This window comes from Ursus maritimus, unplaced genomic scaffold (assembly GCF_017311325.1).
Source record: "Ursus maritimus isolate PB19 unplaced genomic scaffold, ASM1731132v1 scaffold_21, whole genome shotgun sequence".
Taxonomy (NCBI): Eukaryota; Metazoa; Chordata; class Mammalia; order Carnivora; family Ursidae; genus Ursus; species Ursus maritimus.
In genome coordinates this window covers 49,252,263-49,275,055 of record NW_024424564.1, presented here as the reverse complement: position 1 = coordinate 49,275,055, position 22,793 = coordinate 49,252,263, and the positions used below count along the sequence as shown (strand labels likewise).

The window sequence follows — 22,793 nt, the reverse complement described above, 5'->3', positions numbered from 1 at the left end:
CACGGGGCAGTAACAGCACTAACCTCCGAGATTCTATTTTTGTGAAGATTAAGTGTTTGGTAAAATTCCCCTCCGTGCCCAGCACATCACTGAATTGTAAGTAATAATAGTAATAAACATTAACAATAATTACCAAGCTCTTAGACTCATATATAAAAAGATCACCCAAAAATAATTCCGCAGTGAACCGCAACTATTACAGGGATGAGAAAAAAAACACATCGATACCATCAGTTTAATACTCTTTCTCAGTGGACCCTCAAATCCTGAGCCGGCAGTTGGCTTGGTAGGCATGAACAAAATAAAAGCGAGGACAGGTGATTTGTTCATTCCTTTGTTTATTTATTCAACCAATGAAGGCACCATGGTTGGTTGTGGAGATTCAGGGGCGAACGGGACAGACTAAGGAGCTCTCCTGGAGCTTCCAAACCAGGAGGGGAGACAGACTGTAAACAAGTAATCACGTAAGTGGCTGAGACAATTTAGATTAGCTCTAAGTGCTACGTAGCCAGCAAAGTGGGTTGATGTAATGGAGTGAACTGGGTGGCCATTTCCACAGGGTGGCAGGGAAGTCCTCCTTGAGAAGGTGATAGTCCAGGTGAGTTCTAAGACTTGAGGAAGCCCGCCAGGCAGAGATGGGACAGGCGAGTCCCAGGGCAAGGCCGCGGGGCAAGGGCTGACTCTCTCCAGGATGTTTGGAACTCTGTGAACACCGGAGGGAATGATGTGCTTTTTTAAAAAATCTCTTTTTAATGTTTGGCTTAATAGAAGACAGCTGGACTCTCATACTTGCATCTACATTTAATCTGTTACAATATGCTGGGTTTTTTTTTAATTTTTATTTGTTTGAGAGAGAGAGAGAGAATGAGCAGGGGGAGGAGCAGAGGGGGAGAGAGAATCTCAAGCAGATTCTGCACTGGACATGGAGCCTGATGCGGGGCTTGATCCCATGACCCCGAGATCACGACCTGAGTTGAAATCAAGAGTTGGATGCTTAACCAACCAAGCCACCCAGGTGCCCCTGTTATCCCCAGTTCAAAGGGAAGGAACCCAGGCTCAGAGGCTTAGCTCAGAGTCACCTCGTGTGATGGTAGCAGAGTCAGGATTTTAACCGAAGTTCATTTGACCTCTCCCCATAGGAGGGCACTGAGAGGCCTCAGATCGAAATCTGAATAGGAGTGTAAAAATACACAGATAATGCCGGATCCTCAGGAGGACAGGGGATATAAGGAAGCAAGAGGTGCTTGGAAACTCAGGCAAAGCAAGGAGAGAGAGAAAGTCTCCAGAGCCTTACGGCTTCCGCCATCTTTAGTGCAATACACAGCAGGGGAGTAATGAACGGGGTGCGATTGACAATGGGGCGCAAGGAGCTGATTATAGTCTCAGGTGTCTCCGAGATGAGCTGGGGTGGGAGTGGAGACAAGGAGTCCTGCAACCGACTTTGTTCAAAAGCAAAGATCTGATAGAGGAGCAATTAGGCTCCTTGTGTATATAAGAGCATTTATGGAAGTGGTAAGTTGTGAGGATAAGGCTTCCACAGGTTGAGTCACTCATCTTGGTAAATGGAGCCTTTTGAAAACTGTAGACAGTTTAGCTGCTTAGGGGGATTATTTTTTCCCTGATTTTAAATGCAAGAGAAAACATTGCAGGAATAAACGAAAACAGTTATAAATGCCCCATCATTTAATCTGCCTAACTGCGATCTCATTTTTGCATGTTGTCTATTTTTATAGATTGTTGCAGTCACGATGCCCGTGATGATTCTGTTTCCTCTTGGTATCATATAGTAAATACTCTCCAGTGTTTCTGAGTTTTTACAATTTTGAAAAATAGCATTCCACCCTATTGAAGTCCTGCCGTCTGATTATAATACCATTTTATTAGTGTTAGTTTATTCCTATGTCTTCATACCTTTGAGGCAATTGTATTTTCAAGAAGTTCTGAAACTCAGTGAAATTTAGCCATTAGTGGGATAAAAAGGGAGATTGTTGGCATGTGTAACTTTCTTCTTCCACTGTCTTTGCCATGTTCTCCAGCTGCTGTGGAAGAATGGAGACGCTTTCTGAAGACTCCGGAGAATATAGCTGAGAAGACCCAAGGAGCATGAATTACAGACCTGGGCCCCTGGATTATTCTCTCTGAGAATACTATACTGTACTTTCTACCATCAGGGCTCCTGAGTCTTACAGGTGAGGGGATTAAGGAACCCATTTCAATGCCCCAGGTGGTGCTAACGGCCTACACAGTGAGGGAAGAGGGAAGAGAGTGGATTTAAGGGGCGTAAAATTGAACTTGAATAGACAGGACATGGTGGCCACACAGATACTGGGGATGAGGGCAAAGGTGGCATTAAAGATGACTCTCAGGTTTCTCACCTGTTCGGATGGCAGTGTCTTTAAGCAAGATAGAGGCAATCTGTTATGGGAAGAGGAGTTTGGCAGAAAATAGAATATTTAATTATCAAGGCATCTGAAAAAAGTCTAGTTCTCCTGTAAGTATAGGATGATAGGTTCTACTTTGGTGTAATGGATAGTTTCATGTCTCAGAATCCAAAATGTAGACACAATTAGTTTGAAAAATTGCTACTCTGAGGCTACTCTGACTAAAGGAGAAGAAAGGGGACACTTTGGTGAAAGTGACCATGCTGTTTCAGACTTCATCATAGCCTGAGTTTAGCTAGAAATATGCCCTCACCGTGGGGGAGATGTCAAAAAGTTCAGAGAAAAGAGGAAGCCTCCGTGCCGGGGGCCTCACGGGGAGGCAGGTGCCCAGTGTGTATTTAGAGGCACCTGGAGGAGGACGCACCTCGCAGGGCCAGCACTGAGACGAGGGACTAGGGAGCTTGACTGGATGGGGTGGGAGACATTCTTTAGGAGCACAAAGGGTCAAGCAAGACCAGCTGAAGCTACTTGTCAAGGCTGGAAGGAGACGCGCAGAACCAGGACACGCTGTGTACTTCCGGGCTTGTGAGGTTCTGCGTACCATGGAGTGAAGGCCCAGTTTAGGGGGCTGGACAGTGGCTCAGCGGAGGCAAGAGACCCCCAAAAGGTATTCTAACAATGGGTCAAAAATTGGGCCAAATAGAAAGGAAAGAAGGGGCATCTAAAGAAAATAATGTCCCTACACAGGGAATCGAGTTTCCAGAGAGTTCTGATTTCGAAGAATTGACACCTGGGTGGCTCAGTCGGTTAAGCATCGGACTCTTGATTTCGGCTCAGGTCATGGTCTCAGGGTCTGGGATGGAGCCTGGCCTACAGTGGGTGTGGAGCCTGCCAAAGGTTCTTCCTCTCTGCCCCTCTCCCACCTCATCCTCTCCCTCGCCCTCTCTCCCTGTCTAAAAAAAAGAAGAAAAAAATGGAAAAGAAAGAAGAAAAAAATGGAAAAGATAGACAAAGGACTCTTAGAAGAGTGTACTGTTGGCTGAGGAGATGGGTGAAAAATGTCAGAGGACACTATAATGAAATGATGAGCTTTTTAGGAATGCTGTAAGAGTGGATGAGGAAAAGGTGTGGGCCCACTGGTAGCGACAGGAGGGGATAATAACAAGAGTTGAGAAGCAAATTGCTGGCTGGTTTTTCTAGCAGAATGGACACTGAAAGGGTGTTGGGAGGGTGCAGAGCTGGCTCAGTCAGCTAAGCGTCAGACTCTTGGTTTCAGCTCAGGTCATGATCTGGGGGCCGTGGGACAGAGCCCCACGTTGGGCTCGGCACTCAGTGCAGAGTCCACTTGTCTGCTTGAGATTCCCTCTGCCCCTCCCACCCCACTCTCTCTCTCTCTCAAATACATAAATAAATAAAATCTAAAAAAACCCAAAACAAAACGAAGAAAAGAAAAGAAAGGATGTTGGAGAGTTCACAGCAGCACCAGGAACGATGGGGAGTTGGGCTCAGAAAACAGCAGCTGGACCCCAGCCAACATTATGCCACAAAACCAGTTTGGGGAGGTGTTGGCTGTTGAGGCTGCTGAATGCTGGATGTCATAACCCATTCTGCCACCTGCACTGGGCCCTGGGTGCTGCCAGTGCTGCTGCCCACGGCCGTAATGGATGGCCAGGTGAGTGGCTCTGGGGGAGGTTAGGTAACCTCCCTCGTTCCAGCTGCTGGGAAGGTGGAGGAGCCAGGATGAGGCCTGTTCCAAGTCTGTGATGGGAAATGAAGTCTGCTCCCTTCAAGGTGGGGAATTTCTCAACCAGTGGAAGGGGCATCAGACCAAATCAAAGACTCACTTCAGGTTGTAGCCAAGAGACTAATGACAGTGTGACCAGTCAGAGGGAACTGCAATTATTTTAGAGGAGAATGAAGAGGGCCTGGGCTCCGTGTGTGGCAGTGGGAATGGACAGGAGGGCACAGATTTTAGCGAGAGTACAGTGGTGGAGTGAACAGCATTTCGTGATTAGATGCAGGGGTGAAGGGGAGGAGAGCATCTAAAATGCTTTTTGAATGCCTGTGGCTTCAGGAATTGCATGAGAGGCAACGCTATTAACCAGGCTAGTTCATCCAGAAGGAGGGGGATGTTTGGGAAGATGATGGTCAGTCGTGGTTGACACCCTGAGTTTGAGGTGTCTGTCTACAAGACACACAGCTGGGGATAGACAGTGGACACATTTGGATACCATTATCCTAAAGATGGTTAACTGTACAGCAGTGTGCTGGTAACAACAGACTCTCCAGGGAAAGGAAGCTCTGATTTGTAGCATTTCCCAACTTCTGTGGTGTGAAATACACCCACTTTGGCCAATTTCAAACTACCAAAGTGAGGTTACTAAAAGTGGATTTGGGGATGCCTGGGTGGCTCAGTCAGTTGAGCATCTGCCTTCGGCTCAGGTCATGATCCCAGGGTCCTGGGATCGAGCCCCACGTCGGGCTCCCTGCTCAGTGGCGAGCCTGCTTCTCCTTCTCCCTCTGCTGTTCTCCCTGCGTGTGCTCTCTCTCTCTGACAAGTAAATAAATAAAATCTTTAAAATAATAAAATAAAATAATAAAAAATAAATAAAAGTGGATCTGGGAAGAGATGCCCACAATCGGCTCTCAGGAGCCCACTGGGGGGTCCAGCATGCAGTTGTGACTCGCAGTGAGGGTGCTGTCTCCTAGATGGAGCAGAACCCTGGAGATGGAATCTTCAGGGCAGACTGAAGAAGAGGAGCCCCTACGAGGCACAGGAATTGATGGAAGGAAAACCAAGAGAGAATGGACACTTCAGGATCAAGCCCAGATCCAAGAGCTGACAAGCTCTCTGGAATGAACTGCCATAGTCATTCATTTCCTCAGCAATCTCCTACTAGACTGTGAGCTCTTTGAGCGAAGAGATCCTGTCTGACTCAGCTGTGTCCTCTCGGTTAGCATACAGCAGGCACTCAGCAAGTAATTTCACTAATATGTCAGGGAAGATTCACGTCCCCCAGTTTCATGAGGCACCACAAGAATAACTCCATGTATTATGTTACAAGGAGATGTTTTTGCTCAATGTTAGGAGAAAACTCCCTAGCACGTCTCTAAGTAGACCCATCTTGTGTTGTCTGTCCCACGTCCCTCCCTTTCTTCTGGGAACTGTTACCTTCCATTCCAATGGAGTTCTCAAGGCAGTCACTACGTTCCACAGGAATCTACTGACTAGTCTAGCCCTGAGCACCTGACCCAGCTGGGATCTGGGGAATCAGAACTTAGTCCCTCTTGCATAGCACCTGTGGGAGAAGAGGTGACAGCATCGTTTTCCTGCCTTACGAGGCCAGTGAGAGTAGTGGGGAATCCCAGCAGTGATTCCTGGGTTCCATTCATTCTTCCATCCAAATGTATCCCTAGCCCTTTCTCCGATTACATTACATAGTCCCACGCCGGCCAGTAAATGTCCCTTACCTCAGCAGAAGCTGGATTTCTGTACTCTGTGGGAGTACCGATTAATACTCAAGCAGGACTCGCCAAATACGTCATGTCATCTATGTGAAAAGTCATGTGTTCACTACCTGAAGCATTCACACCGTCTGAATGACCACTTCAAAGGGGTTCAAGAGGGTATTTCTGTGATGGGTGGTAGTCCTCAATTAACAGCAACAGTAGCAGCAACCTCCATGAGTGCTTGCTGTATGTCTGGCAGTTAGCCGAGGGAAAAAAATCTTTTCTTTAAAGATTTTATTTATTTAGAGAGACAGCACGAGCGGCGGGAGGGGCAGAAGGAAAGGATCTCAAGGAGACTATGTGCTGAGCACGGAGTCTGGGGTTCGATCTCATGACTCCCTGAGTGAAAACAAGAGTTGGACACTTAACTGACTGAGCCACCCAGATGCCCCTGGAAGGTGGGTTTGATCCAGGTTTATTAACACTTCAAAGTTCCTAATAACTAAGGTACAGATTCTTAACATTTTTTTTCTCTCAGCATCCCTTATGGGTTTGTTTTTTTTTTTTAAGATTTTGTTTGAGAGAGAATGAGTGGTGGGGAGGGGCAGAAAGAGAGGCAGAGAGACAAGCAGGCTCCCCGCTAAGCAGGGAGCCCAACGGGGGGCTCGATCTCAGGACCTGGAGATCACAACCTGAGCTGAAGGCAGACGCTTAACCAACTGAGCGCCCCCCCTTTATGATCTTAAAAAACCGAAGACCTCAATTTTTGTCTTTGTGGGTGAACGTCTATAGATGTATCCATATGTATGTATAATGGATATCAAAACCGAGAAATTTAAGACTTAAAAAGAACAAAACCCATCATGTTAACATAAATATTTTTATTAAAAGCCACTATTTTTCAAAACAAAAAAAAAATTAGAGAGTGGCACTGTTTTACATTTTTGCAAATCTCTCTTATATCTAATAGAAGACAGCTGGATTCTCCTGCCTGCTTCTTCATTCAGTGCATTGCTTTGGTTGAAGGACGTAAGGAAAAGCTGGCCTCATGCAGACATGTAGTGGAACAGGAACTTCATGAACCTCCTGAAAGGGTTCCAGGAACCCCCAGGAGTCCTCAGACCATAGTTTGAGAACCACTACAGTAAACTAGACTGTTTCTCAGTTAAAGACTACATCAACACTGATTCAGTTTTAGAACTTGCAATTTTTTCCATGGCCAAGACTTTTTTATTTTTTTAAAGTAATCTCTATACCCAACATGGGGCTTGAACTCATGACCCCAAGATCAAGAGTCGCATGCTCTACCGACCGAGCCAGCCAGGCACCCCCATGGCCAAGACATTTTAAACAAATTGCAAAAGAAGGTGGTGGTAAAGGCAACTTGAATTTTTTAATTGCATTTTAAGTGACACCAATTTTCAACTTAGGTTCGTAAATTCTTCTTTTGCCAGCCAAAATTACATATTAGATTTTTTTCAGGTTTATTTTTCTAAACTAAGAACAGAAAGCAACATGTCATACACGGTCAAGGTTAACATTCGTATAGTGGTTTTACAGTTTACAAAAATTCTTTCTGTGCACATATGATGCTATTTAGTTCTTAGGAGCCATTCTATAGGGGAAAGGGTGGAGCAGAGAGACGACTTGCCCGAGACTGCCATCGATGACCAGGCTGTGGACCAGGATTCCTCGTGACCAAGCGATGTGCTCACAGGACAAATCTGCTCTAATGAACAAACATCTCACTTTCAAAAGGAAGCCTTCCAACCTAGGAAGAAGGGACCTTTTATTTATGTTCACTTTTTCACATACACAGAGACAGCATCTGTTCTAGAATCCAACTGGATTTTATTTGACACAGAATACAATATGGCTGCAGGAATAGCAAACTGAAAAGACAAAGCAGAAAAGACATAGTTCTATCTAATTTATAATTAAGTAACAGGAGGGCAAGTCATTAAATGAATAACAGAACAGTTGAGCTCGATGAAAGAATTCTTTCTAGTGCCCATACCTGAAAGACAAAGTAAATTATCTTATTAATTCCTTAGTAATTTCCTGCTTGAGACTACAAAACCTGCTAAAACATAGGAGCAAATGTAATGAAAACTTTTAAAAGATGTGAGTACAAGTGTTCTCCAAGATTGGGTTGACACTAGTCTCTGCCTCTTTTATTTTATCCTTCATAATATTTTACCTACTACCCTCTTCTTAGTGACAGTCCCTCCATGGGCCTCAACTATACCCACCTGACCCTCCTTCCAGCTACCAGATAGATGTGGGCAGTAGTAGGGAGGCGAGAGGGAAAAGTCAGAACTGGCGGCTGTGTCAGGGAGCTGCTCTGGCGGCTCCAGTCAGTGGCTCAGACACCCTTGGAGCACTCGGCCTCCCCTTCCCACTGCAGCTCATTTACACTTCAAATTTGCTACTCAGGCAAATGTGGGTAACAGTCAGTCATTGAACGGCCTTCAATTTCAAAATCTATCACCAGGTCCAATTTCCGCCCTGATTACATTCAGCACTACTGAAGAGTAGAGATATGAGGTATGGATTTCAGGTGGTTTCTCATTTCCCCAAAAGCCAAAATTTGGCTCTAACAATATCATAAAAACAAACAAGGCCGACAAATTTCTTCCACATATAAATGGGACTTCGTGAACAAAAATCCTTCATTATTATCTTACTCTATCTTTTGTCCGGTTCTTTATGGACAGCCTCTGATTAAAATACTTATAATGAAATATAACATAGAATCTAACACATATAACAATGGGTGGAAACCGGGGCACTCGAACTCTGGGTCACGGCTTCCATCAGCCCGAAGGACTACCAGATGTTTTAAGCACTTTTCGTACGAAATCTACTTGAATACTAGCTACAAAAAAGTTGTGCCAAATTCCACACACAGTAGAGCTCCAATGTTTGTTAGTGGAGTGGAGAGCAACCCAGAAGTTGTCCATCAGATTAAAGGATGCCTATAATTTGTTCCTTAGGAATCTGTTTTCCCAAGCGCTGTTGAGCACTGCCTGACAAGGCCGCTGGCTGGACACAGTGGTGGAGTCAAAGCCCAACACGAGGAATTCTGCATACCCCCCACTTCCTAGGCTCAGTCCAGGGAATATTTAATGGGCAACATGGGCAGTTTGGGTCCAAAACGGAACCTGGAGTCTGCTCCAGGGCAGAGCCAATTACAAAGGCCTCTTGAGAATGCAGAAAAGTGCTTTTGCCTTGATCTCTGTGACTTCATGGTTCTACTCAGAACACGAGCTCCCGGGAATAGGGAAGGACTGTCTCACACGTTTTCGTATCTTACACATTAGGTAGCATACACTTTGCTGAACGAAGGACAACAGTGTGAGTTAAACGCTGAGTATTTGGCAGGTTCCTTAAAAAATGAACGTGCATTCAGTAAGACTTCCAAAATTCTTTACCAAATAAATAACCAAGTGTAAAAGCAAAATAACTGTACCAATAAGGGATTCTAAACATATGAAAAGTAGCCAATCTCACTCAAAATTTTAAAAATGCGACTGAATACTAGTTTTCAACTATCAGAGTAGCTAAGATGGAAAGTTTGATAATAGAGCCTCAGCAGGAAATGGAGAAAGGGGCATTCTGCTGCATTGTTCAGAGGGAGTATAAACTACAAAAAATTCCTGGGAAAGGAAAATCTGACTTTATCAAAAATAAAAATGTACACACTCTTTACTCAGAAATTCCTCTTTTAGGAACTACTGCTACAAATATACTTGCACATATTCACAAAGATTCATGTATAAGGATGGTCATCCCTACACACTATTTTTAAGTGAAAAATCTGAAACCCAAATTCTATCAATTAAATAAATTATGGTACATCAACATAAAAAATACTCTCCGACCATCAGAGAGGAGGTAGTCGGATATATATGGATATGGAAAAACTCCAAAATGCCTGAAATGAAAAAGCAAGGTGAATTACTATGTAGGATGCTCATATTTATGGTAAAATTATATACATATATCCCCCCGTATGCATGCAAGCAGGTGTATGGAGACAGGAGGTACTAAGAAGCTGATGGTCACCTCTGGGAGTGACATTAGGAGATTACGGTGGGAAACTAATTTTTTTTGGTATGCCCTCTTGACTATTTGAATTTTAAAAAATTTATCATGTCATGTTTTACTTATGTAATACTAATATTTAGCTGAGATAGCCATAAATACTATATCAGAGTTAATCAACATGAGATAAACCAATGAAGCAGGATAGGCAGATGTAATTCTAGCCCAAAGCAAAGATACCTGACATTTGTTAGCCCCTGGAGCCTTAATATGGATGTGATTCTGGAAATATTTAATAGTTTGCAGATTCTATTTTCTACTTTTACAGACCCTGAGAGTTGGGACTCATAGACGAGTCCTTGTTTAACTAACCAAAAGTTTGTTTGTAAAACAAGGTATGTTCCCTGTCTCCATCTTCTCAGACTATGCACCCTCCAGCTTGAGGTGATTCAAGGATGGCCCGGACCACAGAGTCCAGTCTTACAACATCAAAACAGCCCGAGACACCTACTTTTGGAATTCCCACTCTCTGTTGTCCAACGGACACACCTGCCGTGTTTTGAGCCAGCGAGAGATGCAGTGGAAGTGAAAAGCATGCTGGAAAAGAAGATACATGTTATTAAAAATAATTCTGTGCAGGCTCAGCCATCTACTGGTAATATGTCTCAAGGGCAGTGGCCTGGTGACACACAGGGGGCCGGCGAACAACGGGAGACAACAAACAATGAGAGGCAAAAGGTCAACAACCTCTTCCAAGACAGGAAGTTCCCACTGAATCTGTTAGAAATGTAACCACTACAAGAAGAAATTATTTAGGAAGCATCGCATACATTGTAGCAGGGCATTCTCTCCCCTTCCCTTAGGGGAAGATGGAGCGTGGCCTCCTGGTCCTCTTTGGCCCGTAGGGGAGGCTTCTACTTTCCTGTACTTTTCCTTGGACACATGCCAGGAGGCCCTTGATCACAGGCACATTTCAAACTTCCCCATTCTTGGTCCCCAACAGCCCCTCCACCACCTTGGAGAATGGGAACCCCAGGAGCAGCGACTTCTGCCACTGGCGCCCACCCAGAGCCAAGACGGGCACTTCCCCAATCTCCCCACACCCAGCTCAGCTCTGTTCAAAAAACCTTCTTTCCAGATTTGTTCAAAGATGTACTGATAATAAAACAGCTCAGAATGTGGGACACCTGGGTGGCTCAGTTGGTTAAGTGGCTGCCTTCAGTTCAGGTCATGATCCCAGGGTCCTGGGACCGAGTCCTGCATTGGGCTCCTTGCTCTGCATGGAGCCTGCTTCTCCCTCTGCCTGCCTCTGTCTCTCTCTCTGACAAATAAATAAATAAAATCTGGAAAAACCCCAACAGCTCGGTACCTGGTAAGCATTGAAGCGGTGAGGCACTTTCTCTTAAAAGAATGACATAAAAAAATTAGGGTAAAAGGAAGCATCATGGTGGACAAAGTGCACACAAGCAGCTGAAAGATCATTAAACAACTTACTTCATGATCAAGGCAAGAGATAAAATGGCCAGAGTACCAAGAAAGCTGGTAACTGACAGGCAGCTTGGAGGTGGCTTTCAGATTTGAGCAAAAGGAAAATGTGTGTGTTTTTGGCGTGACTGAATGACAGGCAGATGCTAATCACAACACCTCCGCAACGGACATTTATTCTCCTCCCTCTGCTCACAGCAGCAGAGTATTAAGACAGCAGCAGCAAGTGCTCCCCCTCATCTTATCTGTGATGGTCTGGCTCAGGTGGGGACAGGGGAGAAATGCTGACACCCCAACAGAATAATGAAAGATTCTGCAAGCTTGATTTAGTAACAGCCTCAAAATCTGGTCAGCAGGCCCGACCAAAACATGCGTCGAGAAGAGTCACTGAGTGGATTACCACCACGGGCATTGTCTTTTGATCAAGACAGAAACAGAATTCGGTAATTAAGAGTGGAATCCACAGCTAGTGAGCTATGAATGCTCAACAGGACAAATATTCTCCCAGGGTGAGAGCTTTAGAGGATCCCTTTCACGCAACTCGTTGACTCTCATATAACTCACTGTGAAAGGGAGAAAAAAATAAAACTTCTAGAAAGCAGAAAGCTGAGGCATTTTCTCAATCATCAGGTAGGAGGGACAGGCTCACCTAAGGGTATTCAAGATGCCTTTCCCCACCAGCCCCCATTCCCGGCCCCCACTAGGCATCTTGCAATAATAGTACAGGGTCCTTACGTACCCCAACTACCTCAGGAGATGGAGGGAAAGAGAGGCTGCAAATAAGGCTGCACATCAGGCGACAGCATCGTTGAACCGCCCTGGCCCCAACTTTCTTCCTGTCAATAACCTACGGTCTGTTGATGGGTGAATTTAGCATCTCAAAGTACACTGCCTACTGCTTTACAGTTCACAGAAGGTGCTAGCATATAGTACCTAGCTGGAGCCTCACAGCAACCCTGGCGAGCAATCATGACAGGTATTATTACCTTCATTTTGCAGACAGGAAACTGAAACTCAGACAAATCAAGTGACTTGCCTAATTCATGGAGCCGGTGAGAAGACCCAGAACTAGAAGCCAGCACTGGTCCAAAGGTTTCTGCGACACCATGTCAGCTCTTCTTTATGGCAAGCTCCCTGAGCTAGTCTCGCCTTAGCCAAATTTAAGGGAAGTTCACTTCCTTTTCCTTCCACCAAAAAATAACATGGCCCTTAGTATATGCCCGAATGTCAGGCAGAGCAAAGAGTCCAATTTATTTTATTTCTTCATCCCCATAAACAACAAATTCCATTGGGTCAATACCAGCTGGGCCAATACAGGCTACTGTGGAACTGCTCAAAGGGCCTTGACAGAATTAAGAAGGTGCAGCACAGGCTGGGTAGGGCAGAGCCTCAGCCTGCTGGGCCAAAGTACTGATAGCTACTATCTGCTCAGTAACCACTACCACCCCCAAAGTTGTTATTTATATATATGTATTTAACAAACACTTACGTCTCCTATGTAGAGTAGGATAAAATCATTTCATCCTGATTATCACTCTGTGCAGTCTACATGACGGAACGCAGGCTTAGGGATATCAAATACCTTGTCTGAAGTCACTTGGCAAGTTAAGTCAAAGACAGGGAATAGTGGCCTGATTCCAGAGCCTCTGTGCCATACTGGGCTGTGGGTCCTCTCTCTCCTTGGCACAGAAGGACAGGACAATTTTAGCTTATGTGACTGGGACTATATGGCTGTACAGATGAATTTTTAACACATGCTAGAAATAACATATTTGATGTTGTTATCCTTCACAGCTGTCACACCGTGGAAGGCTGTACATTCAGTCCAATGAGGCTGGACAAAACATTTCTGGCATGAGCCACGTTAAAAAAAAATCCTAACTTAGTACACTTGCCACACTTTAAAACACACACACATGGCCCTTGAACACTCAATTTATTCGGCAAACTTAGTTCCACAAGGCATAGAGCCCTAAAAAAAATGTGTTAAGAAGGTAAAGATGTCCACCAATGGGAGAATATTCCAAAGGCTGCCACAGGCTTTGCAGGCAATTCCCAAAGATGAAACCCCAAAGTGTTGCTAACAAAAGTGGGTCCACTTTATAATTTGGACAAAATGGTGCCCCTGCAATAACTAATAATTTTTAACCCATAACAGGTGAATAGTACAAAGATTTAAAACCTTTTTTTTACTATTGGTATACCTTTTGGGAGAAAGGTGGGCTAGTCATTTTTTTTTCCTAGTTTTTTTCAAGACTGGCAAAGCAGGAAAAGTGGAAATAATGTTTACAAGCCATGCTGATAGGGAAAGATGTTTCCTTACGTTACAGACTCCCCAGGCAACCGTGCACTCTTCAGAAGTAGCAGACGCCTGGTTCGCTTGACATTCTATGCCTGTGGGAACAAGAGCAACAAGATCACTGGACCACCAGAGCAACAGCCTCTCAATCTACAGCAGCCCTCCCTCCATAACAACACAAGGACAGGATTTGTGTTTGCCTCTGCAGGGGTGAGGGTGGTGCAAACCTGAACAAAATTCTAAGTGGTTCATTAGTCATCATTGTTTTTTAATGAGTGTAAGAAGGGGTGAAGCATAGAAGGCAGAGATGTGACTTAACAGTTTGCTTTGCAACGATTTCCTATCCTTGCTCACAGCCAGAGTGATGGAGGAAAAGGCACATTTTAGTTCTGAACATAACCTGACCTGTCCAAAGCAAAGTGATCTCTCCTAGTTTGGTCAATTTAGTAAATTCTTAAAGCTACCTTGTAACTCTTACTGTACTGAGAACTGGCATCTTCTCCCTGTTCTTGGAAAATGCTGCCTCTTAGGCCCTTACAACATAATGGTCTAGCTGGGTAACAAGCTCCAGTCCCTAAAAGGGTCAGGCAGACACAAAGGAACCAGGATAGAAGCAAAATAAAAGAGAGTGAAGAGGCCTGTGGCAAACTGTAGCATATGCTGTCTTACTCAAACATCTTTAACTCAAACATCTTTAAAACACTGTCAAACAAAGCAAATCTATTAGGCCAATGGGTTAGAGATTGGGGGCCCACCACTTGGTGATGCTTACTACCCCTGAGGTGATTCTGTCTGGTCAACAGAGCACATTATGGCAAATATATCCAACTATCAATTTCACAGAGGGGGAGGAGAGGAGAATTTAAATAGAATACAAATTTGACTGAGATCAAGAACTGATGAGTAAAGCTCTACTGGGGATAAATATTCAAGGAACAAGAATTACTAATGTCTAATTTGCTTTCTCTGAAGGTGGTAACTAAATGGAGTCTCCCATTTGAAGAATAAAAAGTTTCAGGAAAGACTATTTAAGAGGAGACAATTACTTCAAAGTTCCATAGGTGGGAAACAGTAAAACTGTAAGCAAACAGTGCTGAGACTTGAATGGATCTATTTGGTCTTGGGGGAAGTTATACGCCATAAGGGTTTTTCCCATCCTTCAAAAATATGAAAGGCAAAGGATCTGAAATCATAGAACTTCCTTTTGCTACCAGATTCACACTACAAAGAGAATAACTGGGTCTTCCTTCTGATAGCAGTCGAGAATCCAGGGTCTATGCAGTATATTCAAGGATTTACTGGGGCTGTGACTGCACTACCATATTCAAAAGTAGAGAAAATAAAAAATATGATGTCCTTCAAGGTGAATCCTCTCAGATGAATACAGTGTATTATAAAATTATCTAAATAAGAGGAATAATTATTATTGAAATAAATGTTTCAAGGTACATTATCATGTTTAAATTTTTCTAGGTCAAGGTATTTTTAAGGGACTCTGTCTTTCTATGCCAAGTACAAAGTAGGCTCTCGGTACTTGAATAAACAAACAAAACCACTTCTACAAACAGAGACAATGGGGGCCAAAGATATATGCATTCTTTACCTGGTAATTCCTAACAAAGAACAAAAATATACAGGAGGGATAGGACTGCAATCTAGAATGCCACATAAGAAAAGATATGGCACGAAAAATTATTAAATACCAGTGTAAAACGTTCTCAAATAGAAAATGTTCTTGAGCTCTTGGTGCAGACTGAGTACAGGAGTTGAGTCATTCATTTAAACGGGGAAAGTAACTGTTCACTGTCAACCTAGAGCAGCCAAAACAAGCAGCACATAATGGATTCCTGTCATACCCCTGCAAAGGCAGAAGCTTAGTACGTGTGATACATGAAGCTTGGGGACTTTTAAATTTCAATACAAGAGCATTACCACCAAAGCACTGCTAAGGAAGCAATGGTTTCATCTTGGAAGCTGACTGATTTCACACTTTCAAAACAGAGATGGACCTGTGGTTTAGGAAGAGGCTAACTTCTCACGGGCAAAGGCTGGGTCTACACCCTTCTGGATGCCCTCTTCATCTGGAACAAGATTACCTGAGGTAATGGAGAAAACCTAGGAGTGTATTACAGCAATTCTTTAGAACAACAAAGAAATGGGGCAATATACAATAAATACAAAGCCAAAATAGGACATGTAGTGTCAATTTTGACTCAAAAGAGGAAGTCTTCAGACCAAGAAAGCTTTATAGAAGAGTCCAACTTGAGCTCAGCCATAATCACTCTTATTTATTTAGGGCTATGTATATAATTATTCATTTAATGTCAGACCAGAATTTATTAGAAAATGGCCATTGCTAAATCAAGATTCTTATTTTCAGCTTTAACAAAAAGTCTTTTTACAAGAATCATAATCTTTTTTTTTTTTTCCAAGGAAGGCAAACCCCGTTGTGGCAACCAGACTTCTCTTTAGTGTCTGTGATAAACAAAAGGGTATGTTTCTTAGGGGTAAAAACTTGATCTCAGTCACTGTTTTATTCTGGTGCCTAGCAAAATGTTCAGGATGTGAGTATTCATTGAATGAATAAAAGACAAGACTTGAAAACAGACTCTTAATTATGAGAACAATCTGACGGTTACTAGAGGGGAGGAGGGTGAGGGGATGGGTTAAACAGGTGATGGGGATTAAGGAGTGCACTTGTCATGATGAGCACCGGGTGACGTACGGCAGTGTTCGTTACTATGTTGTACACCTGAAACTAATATAATGCTGTATGTTAACTGGAATTAAAATAAAACCTTAAGAAATAATTTAAAAAAAGAATAAACTTCTCAATTAAAATTTTAAAAAGACATGACTTGAAAATACTTTCATAATTTTTTGTTATAAGAGTTCAGTATTTTGGGGTGCCTGGCTGGCTCAGTCAGTACAGCATGGGGCTCTTGATCTCAGGGTTGTGAGTTCAAGCCCCACGTTGGGGCCTACTTAAAAAAAAAAAAAAAAAAGAGTTCACTATTCTAATACTTCACCTAACATTTAAAATATATGAAGTAGGTAGGTGTCTAACTGAAGACCTACATTGATCCCTCAAGTGTTCAACTCTGAGACAGAGTTATTAATGGTGTTGTCTGTTGTGGTCCTCCTAAGAAGTACGTTCTCCTGCATCCAGAGACACACAAAATGACTTAAATACAGAAGTAGGGGGAAAAAAAACAGGGTTATTTGGAATCATTAACTATTTACAGAAGAGAGATCCAAGAAAATAAAATTGCTTTGGGCACAACTCTTATGAAAATGCACAGCAACAAAATTGGCACGCATGTAATCAAAGACCCCACCCAAACACATTTAAAACTGTGCATATGTTTTTCTGTGATGGGTTCCTTCTATCTATATGAAACATCACGGTGGCTGCTGTCTGCTTTGACTGTTGTGTGAAAATGTAAACAGGGTCAAAACTCAAAAGAAACCAAGGGCAACAAACTACTAACACATGATATTTGATTGGTGCTTTCTAAGTTACAATGATCACAGACTATTCCCCTATTTTGTATTTTTATTATTCACTGAGCAAGTATTTAGTGAGAACCTATTAGGTACTGGACACTATGCTAGATCCTGGGAATAGAGCAGTAAATAACACAGATATGATAGAGAACCAACTAAATTAAAGACTACAAGGAAAACTACAGGAGGTCTTGAGAATATTTAACAGAACTGTCATAGCCTGTGTGTATGTAAGTATGGTCAGGGAACACATCTCTGAGCTAGTTCAAGGTGACATCTGAAAACCAACTATGGGTTAGTTCCGCATTGCCCAATAAAGTCACCACTAGCCTTGTGTGGCCTTTGAGCACTTGAAATGTGGCTAGTCTGAGGTGAGATGTGCTGTAAGTGCAAAATACACTTCAAAGACTTAGTACCAAAAATAGAATGTAGAATATTTCACTGTAAAATATTATTTACATGTTGAAAAAAAATTTTTTGGATATAGTAGGATAAATAAAATGCAAATCATCTATTATTTTAATGTGGGTACCAGAAAATTTTAAATTACATATGTACTTGTATTTGTGGCTCATATTTAGATTGGACAGTAGTGGGTTAGGCAAAGGTAGTGGAGAGAAGAGGGAGAATATTCCACACTGGGGAACAGGATATGTAAGGGCTCTAAAAAAGAGCATGGACACTTCAAGAATGGAAAGAAAGCCAAAGAAACTACCAGAGTGAGCGGGAGAGTGGTGCAAGATGAAGCTGGAGAGGCAGGTAAGTGATTTTCAAAATAAGTGCCTGTAAATTCAACTCTAGAAAGCTGAAATTTCTTCACCTCACACCGGATCTCTGTAACAAACCATTTCAGTATCTGGATGAAAAAGTAACCTCAACTGTTCCTCATGTGATCAACATACTTGCTCCTATTACTATAAGGATTCTGAGTCCCATCAACAGCTATGATCAAATCCACCATGTACTGGCTACTATACATGACGGAATCTGTAGGAGATTTAAATGAAATTTCTTTACTGCAATTAGTTGTCTATTTAGATGTTGGCAGCGATGTCCTCTTAACTTTGGGGCTAACACTGAAATTCCTTACTTCTTTGGCTTCTTTTCTTTATAAATCTTGCCAAGCAAAAACTAGCTTTGGTAGAATATTTTAGCTCAAAGTTTATTTTTTTCCTTTCACTATTTTTGCCTTTGAGTCTGGGTATGAGATGGGAAATATAGAGGAATAATCAACAGTGCCTCTGTGTCCACAACTCATTCTAAATGTGTGCTTGCCATCTTTAGATTGAGTAGATTTATTCTGAGAAATGAGTGTGCCTCCAGGATATCATTAAATCTACTCTATTTCAAACATACCAATGGACTAGAGGCAGAAGACACCAAGTGTTCTGACTATGCTTTATATCTCCTTGAGAAGAAGAAATTTGGTCACATCAGGATAGCCACAATCTCTGTAACCTTCTCAACTTCCTCCCATCCTCCTCCAGTTACTTACAAAGATCCATAATGTGGTTCCTGCAGATGGCACAGTTATCAACCACAATATCCCAGGCCCAGAGGGCTACTGCATTCCACTGCAAAGAGAAAAAGGGGGAACAATGCACTCTCCTTGTCACACAGGCAAACACACACTCTAGAATTTCATGCTGCAGCCGCAGTTATCATCTCTTTGGCCACAAGGACCACCAAACACAGGAGTTTGGGGATATTACATTGCTCTTATTTATTTTATCAGAGGGCAACAGCAGGTTACACGTGCACTCACCCGTTCTTTAAACAGCTGAGTATATGAACACAAATTAATGAATCATCTTCACTTTCTCCTACATCTTGCAATAATTTAGTCAACCATATCAATGTAAGAAAATCAGGAATAATTTTTAAGTGCCTGTTTTAGGTTTAATAAGCACAAACTTGAATTTCTGTACAGGTTCCCCTGAAGAGCTCAATTTCTGTCCAGGTAAGTATCTGCTCTTCAACGCAGCTTTGAAAAGAATGAGTGAGGAGGTGAAAGCTAGGAACAGAATGAACTAAGATGATGATTGGATCATAAAATGGGTAATCGTGGGATAAGCTGGATAACTAATTACCCAGTGTCAGTACACAGAGCAAGGTCATCACTTAAATCTTACAAGATTATTTCACAACAAACTCTAGAAATTCACTAGAATTTTGGTTAGTTCTTACCATCAAATAAGCTGATGTTCTCAACTTTTACATGCTCAGACTCATATTTAGTTAAGATAATTCCAATTAAGAGTTTATCTAAAAGCGGAATTTAAGTAATTCAACCTTTTGGCTTCTCCAATTATAAATATTCCCGAACTCCCTTCTCATCCACTAATTTGGTGCTACTTCCAAAACCTTCATCTCTTTCAAACCCAATTCAGTGTCTAGTTCAACTTCTTCAGCACTTTTCACCATACAGCTTCAAATTGAAGGAAAAAAACCCTATTTCTATTCTTCAATATGGCTGCTAGCTGTAACTGAGCATGCAGTGCCCACAATGAAACACCAAAAAAGCATCAGGGGGGGAATATTGTTAGTGTTTAGCCAGATGTTCCAGAAACAGCATTTTCCCTATTTCAGAGTCTTCATTTTGAACACATTTATTTGATATTATGTGGGAATCGGCACTCTTCTCCCAAACTGTTGGCAAACCACTATAAGGCATTTCATGCAAAAAGACACGTTCCACATTTTTGCTTTCCTACTTTCACCAGGTCGTTCGCCACCAGTACTCAACCCTTCCTAAATGACACAAGGTTTGGGCTCACATTTTCTTTTTAACGAATTCCACCATGCTTTTTTTTTGGGGGGGGGGTGTACAGAGGGATTCTGGATATGACCACAGGACTGTGGCGGCTGTGTGACAAACCAACAGACCTCTCAGAAGAGCCAAGAGTTGTTACACTGGAGACACTTTAACTCGGCGGGGACGAGGACTAGAGAGAGGGCTAAGGGAGGCCTCGGCTGGGCGAGGACCAGGCTGGGGTCCCTCAACGAGAGGGACCCCGGGCTTCGGGAAGGGGCGGGGCAAGGAGATCACCAGCCGGGCTTCTCAGAGGCCTCCAATGCGGTAGGAACGCAGGTCCCGGCTTTCGCCGCACTGCCCCCATCCTCCACCCACCGCATCGCTCCGACTCCCCCTTCCATCCACTCCACCCACTCCTCCCCACCACTCCACCACTCCAGTGACAGCTCAGGCGCTTGGCTCTCTCAGCCAAGTCGCAACCCCGCGTATCGCAATAAGCGCCTCCGTGATTGGCCCCTCAGACTCCCAGCGAAACCAATACTGCCACTGGCAGTGGGCCCTAGTCACGCCGATCAACTCTAAGACCCGCCCCCCAGCTTCCTTTCCTGGTACCCGGTTCCAGGAACGCCCTGAAATGAAGCCCTTTTCTCCGCGCCTCGGTCATCCTCGGGCCTGCCAGCCAGATCCGCGCCTCTCTACCTTCCCTGAGGAAGGCGCTGGCGAGACCCAACCTTTTTCACTTCAAAGCGCTTCTTGCCCGCGCCGCTGTTGGTGCCGCTTGGGGTATCCACATCCATCGCTGCCGCCATTTTGGAAACACACGGTCTGTCGTCCTGCCACTGCGCCTGCGCACCAGCGCACCAGCGCACGCCTCGCTCCCCCTCCCGCCCCGGCACCTCCTCCCGCACTCCGCCCCTTACAGGCGCGCCAGAGGCAGGTGGGGGCGGAGCACGTGGCCACGCCTCTTAAAGGCGCTGGTGCAGGTCCCTCCCTCCCCCACCTCCTCTCGGCCCCCGCGTCGGCTGGGGGAGAGGCGGGGGCCGGGGCGGGGCCGGGCGGGGCCGAGCCGACGTGATCTAGCCGGGTGGAAACGCTCGAAAGACTCCCTCTCGCCTCCTCCCGCGGGAAGCCCCCGGCCGCACTCCCTCAGCTGGGGCGGCGGCTGCTTCCTCCGCCTCGGCCGCGACCTGCCGCCCCGGCCCCGCCCCGCCTTCCGCAGCTGCCGCACCGCTCCAGTGCCGGCGGGTCTAACGCAGAGTTCCGCCTGGGAAGCGTCTAGGGCGGGCGGCCCACCTCCTGCTGCCGATACCCGAGACCCCATAGTTTCGCAGGTCGCGACCCGCCTCCCAGCCAGGCCCGACGTGCACCCGCCCTGGGAGAGCCGGGTCCGGGCACTGTTTGGTTCCTGATTCCGATTCGGGAAATGCTCAGGATTCGACGGGGAGACGGGAGCTCCCCGAATGCCCTCTCCGGGGCCCAACTGTGTAGGCATTCTCCAGTCCTGCCTTAACCTGCCCACCTGAAGTAGGCGGAGGAGGCTTAGGAGCCGGGGAGATGCCATCTCCAGCCCGCCCGTAATACCAATCCGTGCTAGAATGCCCTTTGGTTAAGGCACGCGGCTTCAACTTCACATACTTGAGCGCTCATTTCCTGTTCCTCAATTGGTCATCTAAGTATGGGGTCCTTTCTCCCTAATTTCCGTCCTCTTTTCGCTCCTTGCTGTGTCGTCACATCTGCAATCCATGTACGTCTTAAATTTGTGTGAGGCACTTGGCAATTGAGTCTTACTTGTTCCTCCCTAACCAAAGCACCTGTACTTTGTCACCCTCCCATTTCTAGATTCGGCCCCCCTTGTGAATCTCTAACCATGCAGAGGTATGACTCGGCTAGATCACTCTTGAATCTTGTAATGGCTTATTTGAAATTTCATATTTTCTCTTAAAAGAAAATTGGAGCGTGTTGACTCCGTTGCCAAACCGGAAGAACTGCAATTTGTTTCCTTGTCTTAGTCATAAACAGGAACAACAAATCCATGAAAACACCACCATAGCTTTAACCAGACTTGGAAAGAGAAAAATTGTGTGAGACCTTAAAACATTATAGGGACCCTACAAAGTTTTTCTTAGCCCAAATTTTGTTAGAGTAATAATTCCATGTTGAGATTTCTGTCATCTAATTTATTGTGTTCCCAAAAGCCCCTACAGGATACTAAAAACCCATAGTAAATGGAGGTATTGAGGGCATATTTATCCTTCATTAAACAAATTCATTGAGTATGTACAAGGTCCTGTTATAAACAGGAGAGACAAGGTAATGAAAGAGTCAAATTCCTGGTAGGGAAATAATACACAAGTAAGCAAATACATTGGGGAAAAAACATCCTCAGGTATCAATAAATCTGATTAAGAAGACCAAACAAGGGGCTCCTGTGTGGCTCAGTCGATTAAGTGTTCAGGTCATGATCTTGGGGTCCTGGGACTGAGTCCTGCTCGGTGGAGCCTTGCTTCTCTCTCTCCTTCCTGCTCATGCTCTCTCGTTATCTCTCTCTCTCCCTCAAATAAATAAAATCTTAAAAAAAAAAAAAGGAAGAAGACAAAAACGAGGTCATGAAATTGAGGGGAGAATTAGGGGATTAGGTAAGGCCTCTATGAGGAGTGACATTACAGCTGAAGTTCTTTACAAGGGCCTAAAAGATCTGCATGATCTGTGACCCATTCATTTAATGTATTTTCTTCATTTTTAAAAAATGGTACGTATACCTTCTAACATGTTTTTCATTTTTTTATTTATTAGATTTATTGTTTTTTGTGTGTCCTCACCAAGAGGGGAGTTTTTGTTGTTTTGTTTATTGGTAACAATGCAAAGCCTG

General features: G+C 44.0%; 1 protein-coding gene and 1 long non-coding RNA gene across 8 annotated transcripts; both read right to left on the bottom strand.

Annotated features, from left to right (window-relative positions):
• Positions 1–325: 325 nt before the first annotated feature.
• Positions 326–2,992, bottom strand: LOC121104359. Its single transcript, XR_005836643.1, has 2 exons — positions 2,376–2,992; positions 326–703 (listed from the first exon to the last, which is right to left on the bottom strand). It is a non-coding gene; the product is annotated as an uncharacterized LOC121104359 (long non-coding RNA).
• A 4,213-nt stretch (positions 2,993–7,205) lies between these two features.
• Positions 7,206–20,835, bottom strand: RBX1 (ring-box 1). Of its 7 annotated transcripts, none has more exons than XM_008703025.2 (5): positions 20,656–20,826; positions 18,665–18,743; positions 13,687–13,757; positions 10,390–10,475; positions 7,206–7,602 (listed from the first exon to the last, which is right to left on the bottom strand). In XM_008703025.2, the coding sequence occupies exons 1-5, from the start codon at positions 20,731–20,733 to the stop codon at positions 7,428–7,430; spliced, it is 489 nt and encodes a 162-aa protein (XP_008701247.2). In that variant the 5' UTR covers positions 20,734–20,826; the 3' UTR covers positions 7,206–7,427. The 7 variants fall into 7 exon arrangements, with proteins under 7 accessions (XP_008701247.2, XP_040493520.1, XP_040493519.1 ...); XM_040637586.1 differs by having other exon boundaries at positions 20,624–20,745; XM_040637585.1 differs by lacking the exon at positions 20,656–20,826 and adding an exon at positions 20,056–20,381.
• Between the last annotated feature and the right edge of the window lie 1,958 nt (positions 20,836–22,793).